This window comes from Gracilinanus agilis, chromosome 1 (genome assembly GCF_016433145.1).
Source record: "Gracilinanus agilis isolate LMUSP501 chromosome 1, AgileGrace, whole genome shotgun sequence".
NCBI lineage: Eukaryota > Metazoa > Chordata > Mammalia > Didelphimorphia > Didelphidae > Gracilinanus > Gracilinanus agilis.
This window is the reverse complement of record NC_058130.1, coordinates 19555728-19573235: the sequence shown is the minus strand read 5'-3', so window position 1 is coordinate 19573235 and position 17508 is coordinate 19555728. Positions and strand designations below refer to the sequence as shown.

Below are 17508 nucleotides of genomic sequence, written 5' to 3'. Positions count from 1 at the left end.
TTTGTTTGCTTGAAAATAGTTCTCCTTATCTCACTCAGGCTAGAAACACAGAGCCTATTCACAGGCCCAGTCACACAACTGATCATTTTCAAAACTTTGACCTATTCTATTTCTGACCTCAACCCATTTGCCCCTCCTTAAGCTGCCTGTTGGCCTCTCCCATCTTGGGGGCAGAGCTCACTATTTTAGTGATGAACTTAGTTTAGATGTCCATTTGGCTTTAGCCTTATTGGAGCCTACAACTATAAGACTTAAGCAATCCACCACCTTTAGCCTCCTTACCAGGGCTGATCCTCGGCCCCCATAATGTCATCTGACATAGTAATATTCTATTGCATGAATATGCCACAATTTATTTAACCATTCCAGTTCTTTGCTGCTCCCAACAAATATTGCTATAAACATTTTGGTATATATGAAGCTTTTCATTCTATGTATGACATCCTCGGGATATTTGCTAAGCAATGGAATCTCTGGGTCAGAGGGTGTAGAGATTTTTAGCCCTTTACAAACATGCATACAGAATAGTTGGACCAATTTACAGCCCTGCCTGAAGTGTCTTAGTGTCCCTGTCTTTCTGTAGTAAATCGAGTATTGACTATTTCCAACTTTTGTCATCTTTGCCAATTTGCTGAATGTGAGGTAATATCTCACAGTTTTTCATCTCTTTTGTGATGAATGGTTTTGAACAGTCTTTCATATATTTGTTAAAATTGTTTGTAGTTTTGGCCTCAGACACTTCTTACCTGTGTGACCCCAGACAAGTCACTTAACCCCAAATGCCTAGACCTTATCAGTCTTTTGTCTTACAGATGGTAAAGGTTTTAAAAAAAATTAGTTTGCAATTTGTTCATGTCATTTAACCAGTAACTCTTGGTTTTATGCATTTGTTTTAGTTCCCATATATATATTATTTGGGATCTCAGACTTGTATCATAAATAATTGTTGTAGTTTTCAAGATGACAACTTTCTTATTGTAGTTGCATTGATTCTGTTTGTGCCAAACCTTTTTCAACTTCTTGTAATCAAAATGAGAAGAGGATGACATCAGGCACTTTTCACAATGATAACTAGGAGAAAGAGCTTATCCAAACAAGAGACAGAACTAGAAAAATGCAAAAATGCTAAATGAGAACAATTATCAATTAAAGATTAAATAATGATAAAATTTTGCTCAAGCTTATTGGCCATTGTTTAAAGAAGAAAAAATATGAAAGCTCATTATAGCACTTTACCCACAAAAGTAATAACCAGCAGGAAATAAATATTTATTCAAAAATGAATGAGGTTTGACTGAAACCCAAGTGGATAGAAAGACAATTTGGTTTCTACCTAACATTTCTAGCTAACTTCATGGATCAGTCTCATATTGGTTCTCAGGGCTTATACATGAAGAGGTACACCCTGGTAGATTGAATGTATTCCCTTGCAGCTTTTTAAGCATTGAGAGACTAAATGTGAGGACATTTCTAGGATCATTTTGTATGAGTTTTGAAATGGGATAAATTATTGTCTGCCCGAGAGAGGTAAGGATAAACCTAGTTGAAAGTATCAAGATGATGTCTCAAAGAATCCATCTAGTCCTTTGATTTTAATTGCAGTTATAGTTAGCTTTTATTTTAATTTTAACATATACTTTTAAGTACTGATTTTTTTAAATTTAGGATTTGAAATTTCTAGGACATAACTTTTGATTTTCTTCATAAAGAGTTTTTCTTTTAAATAGTATAATCTTATTTTTCAGATGCTGTTTTTGCAGGTACCATGCCTACAATGGCAAGTGTCAAGCTCTCTACGCTGCGCCCCATTGTCAATCATCCACACTATGAGGATGGAGAATTGAGGTATTTAGTATTATTCCAAGATTTAGTTATAATGAATTAGAAAGACAAGGATACATCAGAAATGTTTTAAACCCTGGGTTATCAGAAAGCTGCAAAAATTACAAATAGTAAGCATTTTACAAGAGATGAGAACAAATAGCCAGATTTACTTGTCTTCATTTGCTGGCCTAGAGTTAGGAATCCTGACAGAGATAGGGCATACCATCCCAGCCTTTTCAAGAAGGCCTGAACGTCACATTTGAACAGATACAAGTGAGTCCATGTGAGGTTGTAGAATAAACAACTACAGGTGAACATACATATCCCATGCCCACTTCTGATCAAGATGTAATGTCTTTTGAGATTATTTAGTAGCCACAGCCTCTAGAAAGATCTGCTTAAGGAACTGATTTATTGAGTAACCAAGTTTAGATTTTACAAAGCCTTTGCTTATATATTGAGATGTCTAGAAAGTATACATGATAATGAAACTAAACCTTCTGAATATTGTAATAATATTATTATAATAATATCTAAGGCCAACCAGAGCTGACTCATTATAGCACTTTGATTGACAGCTTCCAAGTGATCTGAAGGTGCTTTGTGGTCTGCATGGATGACGGGGCATTCTGCTTCCTGGAGGTGATGGCTTTCAGATCCCAAGTCTGTGGTGTTCTCTCAGATGCTAGCATTTTTTTGGGCTCCAGTCAAGTGCACATAGGCCCGTAGGGAAGGTGAGAGGATGTTCCCTTCCCCAAGTAGCAATATTGGATTGACCCATCTCCATGATGAATTCTTTGGCAGATCTACTACATCAAAACAGGGCCGAGGTGAAGTGATTAGTCAAGCTATTAATTGCCCCTTCTGCCTCTCTGGTCCACTAGAAGAAAATCTTGGGTTGTTCTAGTTGATGGAGAACATTAGCTTTTAGTGACCTGACAAGCTAAGGAAAAATTGCCTATTTTCTGACATTGAGTGGACCCATATAACCACTTCCCATTCTTCTTAGCTTGGCATTTCTGAGATCTCAAAGTGCTAGCAAAGGTCCTAAAGAGTGATTTAAAGGAAAAAAGAGGGAGACAGTAGGCAGGATACCAGGAGTAGAGAAGACTTTCCTGAGATAAGCTGTCTCAATAGGCCTTCAGACAGCAAGTTCATGAATCATTGAAAAACTTATAAGACACTGAGACTTATTGACATATTAAACATATAGGTTTTATAGGGCCTGTAAAGTCTTCCTTCAGTGACTCCTCAATATCTGGACCAAGAAGAGTTCTAGAAGTAGGGAGCACTGTTTCTGGGTGGTGATGCCATTAGTGGCCTTATCACAACATGGTTAGAATTTCCCATTTTTCTTTTAAACAGATAGCACTGGGGAGGAAGATAATTTGATGAAATAAATACTTTTTGGAATTATTTTTTAAGAAATCCCATAGGGTTGCAACTACTGTCTTGGCCAATAAATAAATATAGTTTTAATAATATAAATGACCTACATAGGGACAACTTTTCTGCTTCAACTTTACCAATATATTTTAGAAATCTCTGTAATAGGGAGAACTCTGCCCTGGTACACACACACAGAAAGTGCTGTAGAGTCAGGTACTACAGAAGGCATTCAGAGCAAATATGTTGGCTAAATGAATGCAGGCAGGTCAATAGTTGTATCCATTTAGACCAATTCGTGGTGAATGGGTGTGGCTAAGACCAATAAAAATTAATCGATGTTGGCAGCTGTATTTTATGTCAAGGCCTGACTTGGATTCCAGAAAGAAATAATATATTCCACCGTGGATCTTTTTCCTAATGGTCTGGTCTGGGGTCTGGGACAGGCTAGATTTCATGGGTCAGTTGAGTTTTGGCTCAGCTACTCACTGAACATGCAGCTTCTCTCCAGCCTGGGATCAGTTTCTAAGTACTCAAATGGCTATGGAAGGTAATACGGAAATGTTTACCAGAAATCCAGACCAACAGGGTGCTGTCCCAGATAATAATGGGAATGGTGGAAGCAGGCAGGTGGGCGGTCAGACAAGGGAATGGGAAGCTTCATTTTACATCAGTTCGATGGTCCCCGGGATTCCCCATTGCAATCCTCTCAATATGACCAAGCACAGGAGAGTCCTTTAGAGAAACTGATCCTCGGGAGAAAGGTGCTATTATTATTCCTATTTTACAAATGAGCAAACTTGGCAGGGTCAGCGACTTGCCCAGGGTCACACTATTAAGGGTCTCAGGCAGGATTCAAACTTAGGTCTTCATAACTTCAGTCCAGCACTCTGTCCACTGTGCCACCACGCTTCCCTATGCCAACCTTGTCCTTGCTTCATCTTGATTTCAGGAGGCAGAAAAGTGATTTTAAGTACCTATATGAAATCTTGAGAAGAATGAATTATCAGCTTACAGAACAAGAATGTGTTCGATGAAAATGCATAAATTAAATTGGCAAAGTTTTGCAATTGGTTTATTGCAACAGCTCACACCTTCACAGTGGTCACTAAAAATGGCTCAGGAGCTACACTGCCTTTCATTCAGTACAAGTGACCCGAGCTCCTAAGGACAGCCACACACCCCTTCTAACCCTAGTAACAAGTTCCCCATTGGCCAGACCCTGCCCTTTCCAGACTAGACATCATTCTTGGGGGAGTCAAGCCAAAATGGAGCTGAGCATCCATTTGGCATTCTCTCAAACTCTGGCTCTTTCGCTGCCACAAAAAGTGTTTCTGTTAATATTTTGGTGGATGGGGAATCCTGCCGTGCCTCACACATGACTGTGCCACTCTTTGGACTTCCTCCTTAACTCCTGCTTGTTTGAGAGACACATTAGCCAGTCAGCTCTTTAGCTTCTCAGTACTCTTAGCACTTAGTACATTCTCAGAATCACGAGGCTCCTTGTGATTCTGTGTCCACTTCTTCAGCACAACTTTTAGTTTTCCTCTTGAGGACATTTCTTTGATCTCCATTCCAAGAATTTTATGAACTTAGAATATCTTAGAGTATCTTAGAGCAGCAGATGGTATCTGACAACTGTATCTCATATAAGTCCTGCTTTGAAAACATAAGGGTAAGTTGATTAAACATATTTAATTATACATCCATTACTCACAGTTTTAGAGTCTGGAGGACCTCAGTGTCCCTCTAGTACAACCCATATTTGAAAGGAATCTTTGCGACTAACTTAACCTGACACGTGGACAACCAACCTGTTCTTGAAGACCTTTAGTTAGGCAGAACCTATCACTACCTAGAGTGTCCTATTCCATTTTTGGACAACTCTAATCAGTTAGAAATTATTCTTGACACTAATCTGAAATTGGCCTCATAATTTCCACTCATCACTCCTAATTCTGCTGAACAGAACTAATCTAATCCCTCTTCTTCAAATCATCCTTTCAGTCTTCTCTCCTTCAGGCTAACCATTCCTAATTACTTTAAGCTAGATAAATAGGGATGAGAGAGAAAAGATGCCAGCACAAAAAGAGATAGGAAATTGAGGACAGAATTGAAGACTGCATCTAGAAATATCAAATGCCAAAGACAGAGGATGGGACAATAAAAAGAGTACCTTCCTAGGTTTTTGCTGGAACATCTGGCTAGCTGAAGAAGAAGACACTAATGCCTCTTAGTACACAAAAGACTTAGAGAAAGAAAACTCTCCAGTGAAACATTTAGACAGAATGAGTCTTGCTGTGATTACTTGTGAAATTTGTCTCCAGGGAGAGAGAAGAAGCAAGACCCCCTTTCTGGTCGAACTCCTCTCTAAGTCTTTCAAATGCTTTTTACTCTTAAGCCTGATGTGTATTTTCCATACTGCAAACATCATTATCATTTGCACTCCCAGCGGGCCTTCAGTCGGGTTTAGTAGAAGTGCTTTTTGTTTTATCCTTTCTGTTGCTTCACCACTCTGGCCTTGGGAGCAAAGAGTTCTGAACTAAAAGGTCAAACTGTTGTTGCCTGGCTTCAAGGACAGACCCATTCTAAGGCTTATTATTATTAGCCTAGGGACCCTGGTTCTTCTAACCCCTCTGTTGTGTAGAGATGATAATAATGATGAAAATTATTGTCATGCTTCTTGCCTCAAAAAATGGTTGCAATCATATGAAACCTATGAGTACTATACCTGTGTCGATTATTACAATATCGCAAACATCATTTTTGTTGTTACAAAACTTGAAGTGTTATATAAATTTCAGCTTTTGTGATGAACAAAAGGTCACAAGAAGTGATGGATCTTCTTTAAGGAGCAGAATTTAATATGTAAAGTATAGTGAGATATACTTTGGGGATATTTTTTGGATTGTTCTTCCAGATCTTGATCTGGGAATTCCAAGATGATCCTACATAATTCTTCTGAGCCCATTTTTATTGACCCTATTTCAATCATTCCAAAATTGTTTGAGTATGTGAGAATGCTGATCAATAAGGTCTGTCATCAGCCATATGGAGAGTGCTACTTTGAAGAGGAAAGCAAGAATCGTATTTTCAGAGAAGTCTTCATCTTCACAAGTTTGCTTCTCTAATTCTGCCCATTGCTCAGTTTTCTCCCTGGAATCATATCAAATAAGCCCCATTGAGATCACTAATTATGACTTCCTGGTAGTTTTAATGAGTACCATAGGAAGCATTAGACCAATAACTAGATGATATTATCTCAGCTTCTAAAAAATGCCTTCACTGAATTAATCTTTAATATTCTATCTTCAGTTGCATAGTGATTCAATACAATAAAAAAATGTAGATTCAAAGAGTATTTTTCTATCTTTCACAAAATAAAAATGTTAAAAACATTTACCATCATGTTAATTAGTGTTCTTTATATCAGAACCCACTTGTCTAAGTAATTCTAGAATTTGCTGACAAATAAGTGTTTCTCTAGATTAACTTAAGGTTGTTTTTATCAGATAATATCAGCCTCATGACCCAATATATTTTCCCCTTTCCATAGTTGCCAGAAGGCATAAAGCTAAAAACATGCTCAGCTATAGTAGTCTATTCATACTGGTCGTTCAGTAAATTTGTTGATTTTTGTTTAGCTATTATTTTTAATTGTTTCATTTTCCATAGGCTTTACCTTTATATTCTCCCTAAAAAAATTTTTTTTTGGAAAATGAATAGGGACAGGTTTAATATGTAATGATTTTAGTAAGGTTAAAAAAATAGCTTTCTAGATAATAATTGATTGTATAGTATACTCCAAATTCAGATATTAACTCTATTTTAATTCTATATGGCACTATTCCCCTCTCATAAGTAATTAGATTAGAGTAGGTAAAGTATTTACTCTGTGCCAAGTCCTCTGCTAAAGCTCTGGGATGCAAATATGAAGAAAGAGAAGTTGGGCCTTACTTCCAAGGAGCTTCTGTTTCAGTGGCATATATAAAGTTTAGGGTGGAGCAAAATTCATCAGACCCTTGAGCTGAATTAAGTGAGAAGTGAGTGTGGCTAACATGGGGATTTCTTACAGTAGAGATTCCAGGATGAAATTTAGCAGTCAGAGTAGGATAGATCAGGCTATGGAGAAGCTGAGGAGCTAGTTCTTTGTTGCCTTTAAGCCATTCATTGAGATTATGTTGAATAGCTCCTAGCCAACGTGGCATGTTCCATTGGAGATGTCCTGCTATTCACATTAAACAATTAACTCTTTAAAGCACTGAAAACTTACTTGTGTTCCTTTATTTCATTTTTGTCATTCAACTGAAGTCTTTTAACCTGTTTCATAATAGGGCCAGAACAAAGATAGTTTACTCTGCCTATAGTCGAAAAACAGCTCAAGAACTAAGAGATAAACTAGTGCAGTTGCATGTGAATTATTACATTTTGGAAGAGGCGTGGTGCGTTGTAAGGACCAAGTGAGTATTCAGTGCCATCTCTTTCCTGAATAATTAATTTTCATGTTGACAGAGTTTGATATTTAGTTCTTTGGAAGTTACTATTCCACATTAAATTAATTGTGACACTATTACTCCTAATTATTTTTAGTTGAACACAATCCATTTACATGACTAGATTAATATCAGACATCATGTAAGTAGATCCAGTTTCCAGATGTATTATCTACATTTTTAGTAACCTAACTTTTCCCCTCCTTTTTATACCTAAGATTATGATTCATAAGAAGGAAGGGTTCACATGAAGGTGAAATGAAAGGACGTGCTGTTATTCCAGGTCTGAGCAGGTTATAGTGGGAAAATGTCCTTAATTAATACAAAGAATTCCAGGCAATTTGCTACTTCTGTGGTGCCTGTAGATTCTAGAGAAAGAAGATAGACTTAGACCATTCTGAAATTTTCTGCCCAAAAACTGAGGTTCATAGCCTCAGCTTTAAAGGTCCCTGAACGCCATCTACCAAAATCCTTAAGCCAAGAAGATTTATTTCCCTTTGTGGGTAATTGACTTTTTAAAGTAAAGATCCAGAATATAATATGCAGAGTGTACTTCATTTATATAAGAGGAAAAATAGTCAATTAAAGTTACATATTACTAATTTGTTTTCAAAGAATATAAAATATGAAGATAAATTGCCTGTATTTGCAGAGGCCTACCTTTCATGTAACTTCCTAAAGCCATAACCATCAGACTTCTAGGAACAAATACCAGGGGTTATATAAGAGGATTAGGGCTAGAGGATCTGTACTGAAGAGCGGGCAAAGGGAGCTATATTGTCTGGTCTCTCTCCTTTAGGAGATCCTTATTACAACTTATCATCTACTCTTAGTCTGTCCCTAGGCCTCCAAGTTTTATAGTAGATAGAGTACTGGGTCTAGAGTCAGAAGATATGAGTTTCAATCTACCCTTAGACACTTATTAGCTGTGTAGACTGACCATAGGCAGGTCACTTAAAAATGCCTGCCTCAATTTCCTCATCTATAAATTAGCATCATAATAGCTCCCAACAATCTTAGGATTGTTGTGAGGATAAAATAAGACAATATTTATAAAGCTCTTTGCAAACCTTTAAGTGCTGTATCAATACTAACTATTATTAATATGGTTATCCCTAAGCCCCCTCTTCCATTGATTGAGAATCATACCTTAGAATAGGAAATAGAGTTGAATAGCTTTAGAGTTCTGGAAAATTATAAGAAGCTTAGTGCTAGAAAACTGGCCAAGAAAAGGCTTAAGGGTACTGAGCCAATTGTAGGTAATTCCTAGTCTTATGGACTCACAGGAACTAAGACAATTTGGCTTACTTTATCTTTATTTTAGAAGTAGCCAGGTGGCAGAGTTGATAGAGAACTGGGCCAGTCTGCTTCAGCTGTAAAATGGGAATAGTGACAGTAGGAGGGCTTTAAAGTCTAAAGGACTGATTTTGCCTTTGTTTTTAGGGATTAAGAGTAACTCCTGAGTTTATTTGGATTGAATTGAAGACCTATATTTTAGGAAGGTCAATTTGATAGCTGAATGGAGGATGGACTGGAGTGAGGAGAGACTGGAGGCAGGAAGACCCACTAATAGATACTGCCATGGTCCAGGTGTGAGGGGATGAAGGCCTACACCAAGGGCAGTAGTGTCAGAGAAGAGAAGGGGCCAAATATGAGATATAGAAAATAGAAATAATAGGACTTGGCAACTAATTGTTGCCAAAGGGAATGAGGAGGGAGAGAGTGATGATGAGTTGAGGATAAGATCTAAGTTGTGAACTTGAGTGACTAGAAGGATGGTTCCACCCAAATAATAGAAAAGTTGGGAAGAAGGGAGGGTTAGGAAAAAAAGATAATATCAGACATGTTAAGCTTTAAGATTTCCCTCAGACATCCATTTTGATCGTAGATGGCCTTCTCAAGGAATTTATCCACAAATGGCAGGAAAGATATAGGATGGGAGCTAGCAGAGATGGCTGGAACAAGTGAGGGTTTTTTGAGGATCAGGGACACATGGGTATATTTGTAGAAAGGAGGGATATAGCCAGTGGACAAAGAAGATAAGTGTGAGTAGAGATGATAGAAGGGGAAATGGGATAGAATTGATTACTCAGGAATTTAAAGGGGTCACATTGACAAGGAAAAGGGCTACCTCTTCACCTGAGATGAAATGAATGAGGAGAAAGTGATAAAGTATCTTAGAGAGGCGAGATGAGGAATTGGGGAGAAGGAGCTCACAATAAATGGCCTCATTGGTTATTGGGAGTCTAATGAGAGTAGAGCAAAGATGGCAGAGTGATCTAGAGCAGCTCCATGCCACCATGAGAATCCTCTCTGACCAAGATTAAAATATTGCCACAAAAAAATACAGGAGTGAAAAAACCAACAAGGAGACAGAGTGAAACAATTTTCAAAAAAAGAAAAACCCAAAAGATAGACAAAGAGCATCTGTGGCATAGGGATGAGAAGAGAACAGAGCTAGCAAGAAGCCGTAGCAAGATGTGGGAAGCCAATAAGAGAATAGATAAAAAATCTGAGACTCCTCTTTTGGCCCCTTTTGTGATCCTTGTGATTTCTTGTTGAAAAGTATTGTGGCCTTATTGAAAAGCTTCAAGTTCCTAGCAGATCTGCATTTAAAGGGTTAACACTGTTCCCCTTTGGCCAGGAATGCAGCTACAGCCAAAGCCAAAACCTTAGCAGGGGCAATTCAACCTTGAGAAAAATATTCCCCAACTTGGCTTTCTGATAAGAACCCAGTCAAAATTCAGCCTTGGCCTTGGTCTGTTCTGAAGCCAATGAGACCTTTTGTGTTTTGATATGACATAATTTATAACTTCTGTGCATCTGCAAAGTTTTGAGGGGGGCGGTTCTTTTGTGTGAAATGAGTCTTGAAATATATATATAATAAACTCCATGCTCCTGGAGCCAGAGCTGCAAGCATGAGGTAAAAGATCTTCTTGTCCCGTTATTTCCTTATCAACTAAACTGTCCTAATCAGATTATCAGAGATGATAAATAGATCTCAACAGCAAGGAGGGAAGAGAAAGCCACACCCCACATCTGCTGACAGAGGTTTGGGAACCTATGCCCAAGCCAACATCCAGACCAGTGATTCCCAAAGTGGGTGCTACCGCCCCCTGGTGGGTGCTGCAGTGATCCAGGGAGGTGGTAATGGCCATAGGTGCATTTATCTCTCCTATTAATTGCTATTAAAATGTAAAAAAATTAATTTCCAGGGGGCTAAGTAATATTTTTTTCTGGAAAGGGGGCAGTAGGCCAAAAAAATTTGGGAACCACTGATCCAGACCCTGAAATCCTGTTTGGGAAAATAGTGGTACAAGCCAACCCATACCCCTCGAAATTTCAAACCTATGGAGAAGTCCTAAGCCCCAGCCCAGGGAATTCTAGTCTGGGCCTGAAATAAGGACTTAGTACATACTTTGGGGTGGTTGATAGTACTAAGTACTGATCCTTTTGCCTAAAGCTCAGGGCAGAGCTCCATGACAGGACAATCATGGGTGTGCTTGATTGGATCAAGTACACAGCCCCTGACTTGATCAAGATCAGTGAGATCAAAAGCTTATACCTAAGCCTGAGGCAAGTCTTTAAGCTATCGGCATCTCAAGGGTCAATTGAATCAGCTGGGGGATTTAGCTCTCAGAGCTTACAACCCTCAGATCATCACATCATTCCCCTCCTCCCCAAGCTAACCAATAATTAGATAGGAAAAATGAGCAAACAACAAAAAAAGCACCTAATTCTAAAGAATTTTTATGGAGACAAAGAGCAAGCTTGGTACAGACATAAAAGGGGACAGTGAAAGCAAAGGAAACACACCCAGAGTTCAAAAGAAAAGTATGGACTGGACACAGATTCTGGAAGAATTCAGAAAAGACTTCAAAAACCAATTAAGAGAGGGGGCAGCTGGGTAGCTCAGTGGATTGAGAGCCAGGCCTAGAGACCGGAGGTCTTAGGTTCAAATCCTGCCTCAGACACTTCCCAGCTGTGTGACCCTGGGCAAGTCACTTGACCCCCATTGCCTACCCTTACCACTCTTCTGCCTTGGAGCCAATACACAGTATTGACTCCAAGACAGAAGGTAAGGGTTTAAAAAAAAACAATTAAGAGAGGCAGAGGAAATGTGGGAAAGAGAAATGAAAGTAATACAAGAAGAAATAGGCCAATTAAAAATGGAGAACTAAAAACTAACAGAGGAAAATTAGACCTTAAAAATCAAAATTGGCCATATATAAATTAATGATTTCATGAGCAAAATCAAAGGAATGAAAAAAGAGAGGAAAAAATGAAATATCTTATTGCTAAAACAAATGACATAGAAAATAGAACTAGGAGAGAAAATTTGAGAATTATTGGACTACCTGAAAGCCATGATCAAGAAAAAACCTACAACATCATATTACAAGAAATTAACAAGGAAAACTGCCCAGAGATGCTCAAACAAGAAAATAAAATTGAAATTGAAAGAATTCACAGATCACCTCCAGAAAGAAATCATCAAATGACAACTTCCAGGAATGTGATAGCTAAATTCAAGAAACTCCCAAGCCAAGGAAAAAATACTTTAAACAGCCAGAAAGAAACCACTTAAATATCATGGAGCTATAATCAGGATCACACAGGACCTAGCTGCTTCTACATTAAAGAATAAAAAGACCACAGAATATGATATTCAGGAAGGCAAAAAATTTGGGTTTACAACCCAGAGTTGCCTATCCAGCAAAACTAAGTATATTCTTTTAGGGGGGAAAAATTAACATTCAATAAATTAGAATATTTCCAAGCATTCCTGAGGAATAATCCAGACCTAAACAAATTTGAAGTACAAACATGAGACACAAAAGAAGTCCAAAAAGGTAAATAAGAGAGAAAATTTAAGGGACTTGTTAAAGTCAAAATATTTATATGTCTCCATGGAAAGAGGATTTCTATAATTCTCAAAAATTACTCTTAGTGGTAGAGAAGATAGAAGGAATTTACTCAGAAAGAGGGTGGAGAGAAGTAAGCTGATTATGATTATATGGTGTATATGATGATATATGATGATATGATATATATGTAAATGTGATGATATAGAATGATATATATGCATATGAATGATATGTAAGAAACCAATCAAGGGCTGAAAGAGAGGGTTGCATTGAGAGAAAAGGGAAAGGAGATATAAATAGAATGGGGTAAATTATATAACATAGAGATGTGAAAAATCATTATAGAGAGGGGAGAATAAGGGTGGTGGTGGGCAATGCATAAACTTTACTTTCATCTTAATTGGCTCAGAAAGAGTAAAACAAGTATACTAAGTGGGGTATAAAATTCTATCTTCCCCTACTCATTGGAGTATAGAATTCTATCTTACCCTACAGAGAAGTAGGGGATGGGGGGGAATAAAACAAGGGAGGAGGGAAGCAATTTGAGGGAGGGGATATGGTGGTGGGGGTGACAAAAAGCAAAATACTGGTGAGGAGGAATAGAGAGAAAGGGAATGGAATAGGATTTAAAGGGGATAATATGATGGAGGGCAATACACAGTAATCATAATGCTGAATGTGAATGGGATGAACTCACCCATAAAATGGAAGTGGATAGCGGAGTGGATTAAAAACTAGAATCCTACTTTATGTTGTTTACAAGAAACACATTTGAGGCAGGGTGACACACACAGATTCAAGGTAAAAGGCTAGAGCAGAATTTATTATGCATCATCCAAAGTAAAAAAAAAAAAAAAAAAAAAAAACAGGAAAAGCAATCATGAGACCTTACAAAGCTAAAGTAGAAATTGATCTGATTAAAAGAGATAAGGAAGGAAATTACATTTTGCTAAAGGGTGCTGTAAACAATGAAGTAATATCATTACTAAACATATGTGCACCAAATGGTATAGCACAATGATGGGCAAACTTTTTAAAGAGGGGGGCAAAGGAAAAGAAATGCTCATGTCATTCTGTTTCTAAGGCAACTCTTTCAAAGTATCATTGTATTGTATCCTAATCATTATATTCATCAAATTAGGAATAATGTTGCAGGGCTGGATAGAACATTTCAGGGGGCTGCATCTGGCCCAAGGGCCATAGTTTGCCATCACTGGTATAGCATCTAGATTTCTAAAGGAAAAATTGAAGGAGCTCAAGGAGGAAATAGATAGTAAGACCATACTAGTGGGGGATCTCAGCCTTCCCCTTTCAGAACTAGATAAATTGAACCAAAAAATAAGAAAGTAAGGGAACTGAATGAAATGCTAGAAAAATTAGAGTTAATAGCTATCTGGGGAAAACTGAACAGGGATAAAAAGGAATATACCTTCTTCTCAGCAATACATGGTACCTATACAAAGACTGACCATGTACTAGGGCATAGAAATATTGCAAACAAATGCAGAAAAGTAGAAATAATAAATGCAACTTTTTCAGATCATAATGTGATAAAAATCATAATTAACAAGGGTCCATGGAAAGGCAAATTTAAAATTAATTGGAAACTAATCTAATTCTTCAAAATTGGTGGATCAAAAATCATAGAAATAATTATGTACTTCATTAAAAAGAATGACAATGAAGAGACAACATATAAAAACATATAGGATACAGTCAAAGTAGTAGTACTTCAGGGAAAAATTTATATCTTTTGAGTGCCTACAGCAACAAAATTAAGAGGGAAGAGATCAGTGAATTGGGATTAAAACTTAAAAAAACAAATTTAAAATCCCCAGATAAAAATTAAAGGTGAAATTAAGAAAATTGAAAATAAAAGAACTATTGAATTAGTAAGTCTAGAAGCTGGTACTTTGAAAAAACAAATAAAATAGATAAAGTACTGTTTAATCTAATAAAAAGAAGAAGAGAATCAAATAAACAGTATCAAAGATGAAAAGTGATCTCGCCTCTAATGAAGAAATTAAGGTAATTATTAAGAACTATTTTGCCCAATTATATGGCAATAAATATGACAATCTAAGTGAAATGGGTGAATATTTACAAAACTATAAATTGCCTACGTTAACGAAAGAGGAAAGAAATAGAATAATTAAATAATCCAATCTCAGAAAAAGAAATTGAACAAGCCATCAAGGAACTTCCTAAGAAAAAATCCCCAGGGCCAGATGAATTCACAAGTAAATTCTAACAGACATTTAAAGAACAATTAATTTCAATACTATACAAATTATATGACAAAATAAGCAAAGAAAGGAGTCTTATCAAATTCTTTTTGTGACACAAAATATGGTATTGATTCAGAAGCCAGGCAGACCAAAAACAGAGAAAGAAAACTACAGACCAATCTCCTTAATAAACACAGATGCAAAAATCTTAAATAGAATACTAGCAAAAAGACTCCAGGAGGTTATCATGAGGATTATTCACTATGATCAGTTGGTATTTATCCCAGGAATGTAAGGATGGTTAATATTAGAAAAACCATTTACATAATTAGCCATATCAATCAGACCAACAAAAATCACCTAATTATCTCAATAGATACAGAAAAAAGCTTTTGACAAAATTTAACACCCATTCTTATTGAAAACATTAGGAAATATAGGAATAGAAGGGCCATTCTTCAAAATAATAAACAGTATGTATTTAAAACCATTAGCAAGCATCTGCAATGGGAACAAGTTAGAAGCCTTCCCAATAAGATCAGGAGTGAAGCAAGGATGCCAATTATAATCTCTTTTATTTAATATTGTATTAGAAATGCTATCAGTAGCAAATTAGAGAAGAAAAAGAAATTGAAAGGATTAAAATAGACTCGAGGAAACTAAACTATGACTCTTTGCAGATGATATGATGATCTACTTCAAGAATCCTAGAAAATCAACTAAGAGGCTAGTGGAAATAATTAACAATGTTAGCAAAGTTGCAGGGTACAACATAAACCCATATAAATCATCATCAGCATTTCTGTATGTTTCCAACAAAATTCAGCAGCAGGAGTTAGAAAGAGAAACTCCATTTAAAATTGCTCTAGACAGTATAAAATATCTAGGAATCTATCTGCCAAGACAAACACAGTAATTATATAAACACAACTACAAAAAACTTCTCACACAAATAAAACTAGACCTAAATAATTGGAAAAAACATTAATTGCTCATGGGTAGGACAAGCTAATATAATAAAAATGACAATTCTGCCATAATTAATTTACTTATTCAGTGCCATACCTATCAAACTACCAAGAAACTTTTTTATAGAATTAGAAAAAAATTATAACAAAGTTAATTTGGAAGAACAAAAGATCAAGAATAACAAGGGAAATAATGAAAAAAAAGTGAAGGATGGGGGCCTAGTAGTAACATCTTAAACTGTACTAGAAAGTAGTAGTCATCAAAACAATATGGTACTGGCTAAGAGACAGAACGGTGGATCGATGGAATAGAATAGGGATAAATGATCTTATCAAGCTAGAGTTCGATAAACCCAAAAACCTAAAACCAAAAGCTTTTAGGACAAGAACTCACTATTTGACAAAAACTGCTGGAAAAATTGGAAAACAGTATGAGAAAAATTAGGTTTAAATCAACATCTTATATACTAAACCAAGATAAATTCAAAATGGGTAAATGACAAATATAAAAAGTGAAATTATAAATAAGTTAGGTGAAATTAGAATAGTATACCTGTCAGATTTATGGGAAAGGAAGGAATTTAAGACAAAGCAAGAGACAGAGAACATTACAAAATGTAAAATGAATGATTTTGATTATATCGATTTAAAAAGGTTTTGTACAAACAAAACCAATGCAACGAAAATTAGAAGGAAAGCAACAAACTGGGAGAACATTTTTATAACAAAACTCTGTCTGACGAAGGCTTAATTTCCCAATTTAAGTCCCAATATAAGGAACTAAGTCAAATTTACAAAACATCAAGCCATTCCCCAATCAACAAATGGTCAAGGGATATGAATAATGAGTTTTCACAAGAAGAAATCCAAACTGTCAATAACCTCATGAAAAAGCATTCTAAATCCCTCCTGATTAGAAAAATGCAAATCAAAACAACTCGATGTACCACCTCACACCGAACCAACTGGCCTATGGCAGCAAAGGAAAGTGATAAATGTTGGAAGCGATGTGGAAAATTGGGACACTAATACACTGCTGGTGGAGTTGTGAATTGGTCCAACCATTCTGGAAGGCAATTTGGAATTAAGACTGCCTGCCCTTTGACCCAGCCATACCTCTGCTAGGTTTGTACCCCAAAATGATAATAAGGAAAATGACTTGTACAAAAATTTTTATAGTTGTACTCTTTGTGGTGGAAAAAAAATTGGAAAATGAGGAGGTGTCCATCGATTGGGGAATGGCTGAACAAATTGTGGTATCTGATGGTGATGGAATACAATAGTGCTAAAAGGAGTGATGAAACTGGAGGAATTCCATATGAATTAGAAAGACCTCCAGGAAGTGATTCAGAGGAACAGAACCTGGAGAACATCTTACACAGAGATGGATACATTGTAACACAATCAAATGTAACCAACTTTGCTACTAGCAACAATGCAATGATCCAGGGCAATCCAGAGGAACTTAGGAGAGAGAATGTATCCACATCTAGAGAAGGAACCGTGGGAGCAGAAATGCAGAAGTAAAACATAGGATCGATCACCATGGTTCGATGGGGATGTGGTTGGGGTTTTGGCATTACAAGATCGCTCTACTGCAAATATGAATAACGCAGAAATACGTTTTGAACAATGATACGTGGATAACCCAATGGAACTGCTTGTCAGCTACAGGAGGGGGAGGGGGGAATCATGACTCAGGTAACCATGCAAAATATTCTAAATTTAAAAAGAGAGAAAA

The 17508-nt window shown here is 36.8% G+C and overlaps 1 protein-coding gene across 1 annotated transcript in view; it reads left to right on the top strand.

Annotated features, from left to right (window-relative positions):
* LOC123230659 (probable C-mannosyltransferase DPY19L1) overlaps window positions 1-17508 on the top strand; it is a 210899-nt gene that overhangs the window by 192326 nt on the left and 1065 nt on the right. Inside the window, exons 20-21 of the mRNA XM_044656798.1 lie at window positions 1746-1845; window positions 7545-7670. Of these exons, the coding sequence (XP_044512733.1) occupies window positions 1746-1845; window positions 7545-7670 (226 nt within the window). The remainder of the gene's footprint in view (window positions 1-1745; window positions 1846-7544; window positions 7671-17508) is intronic.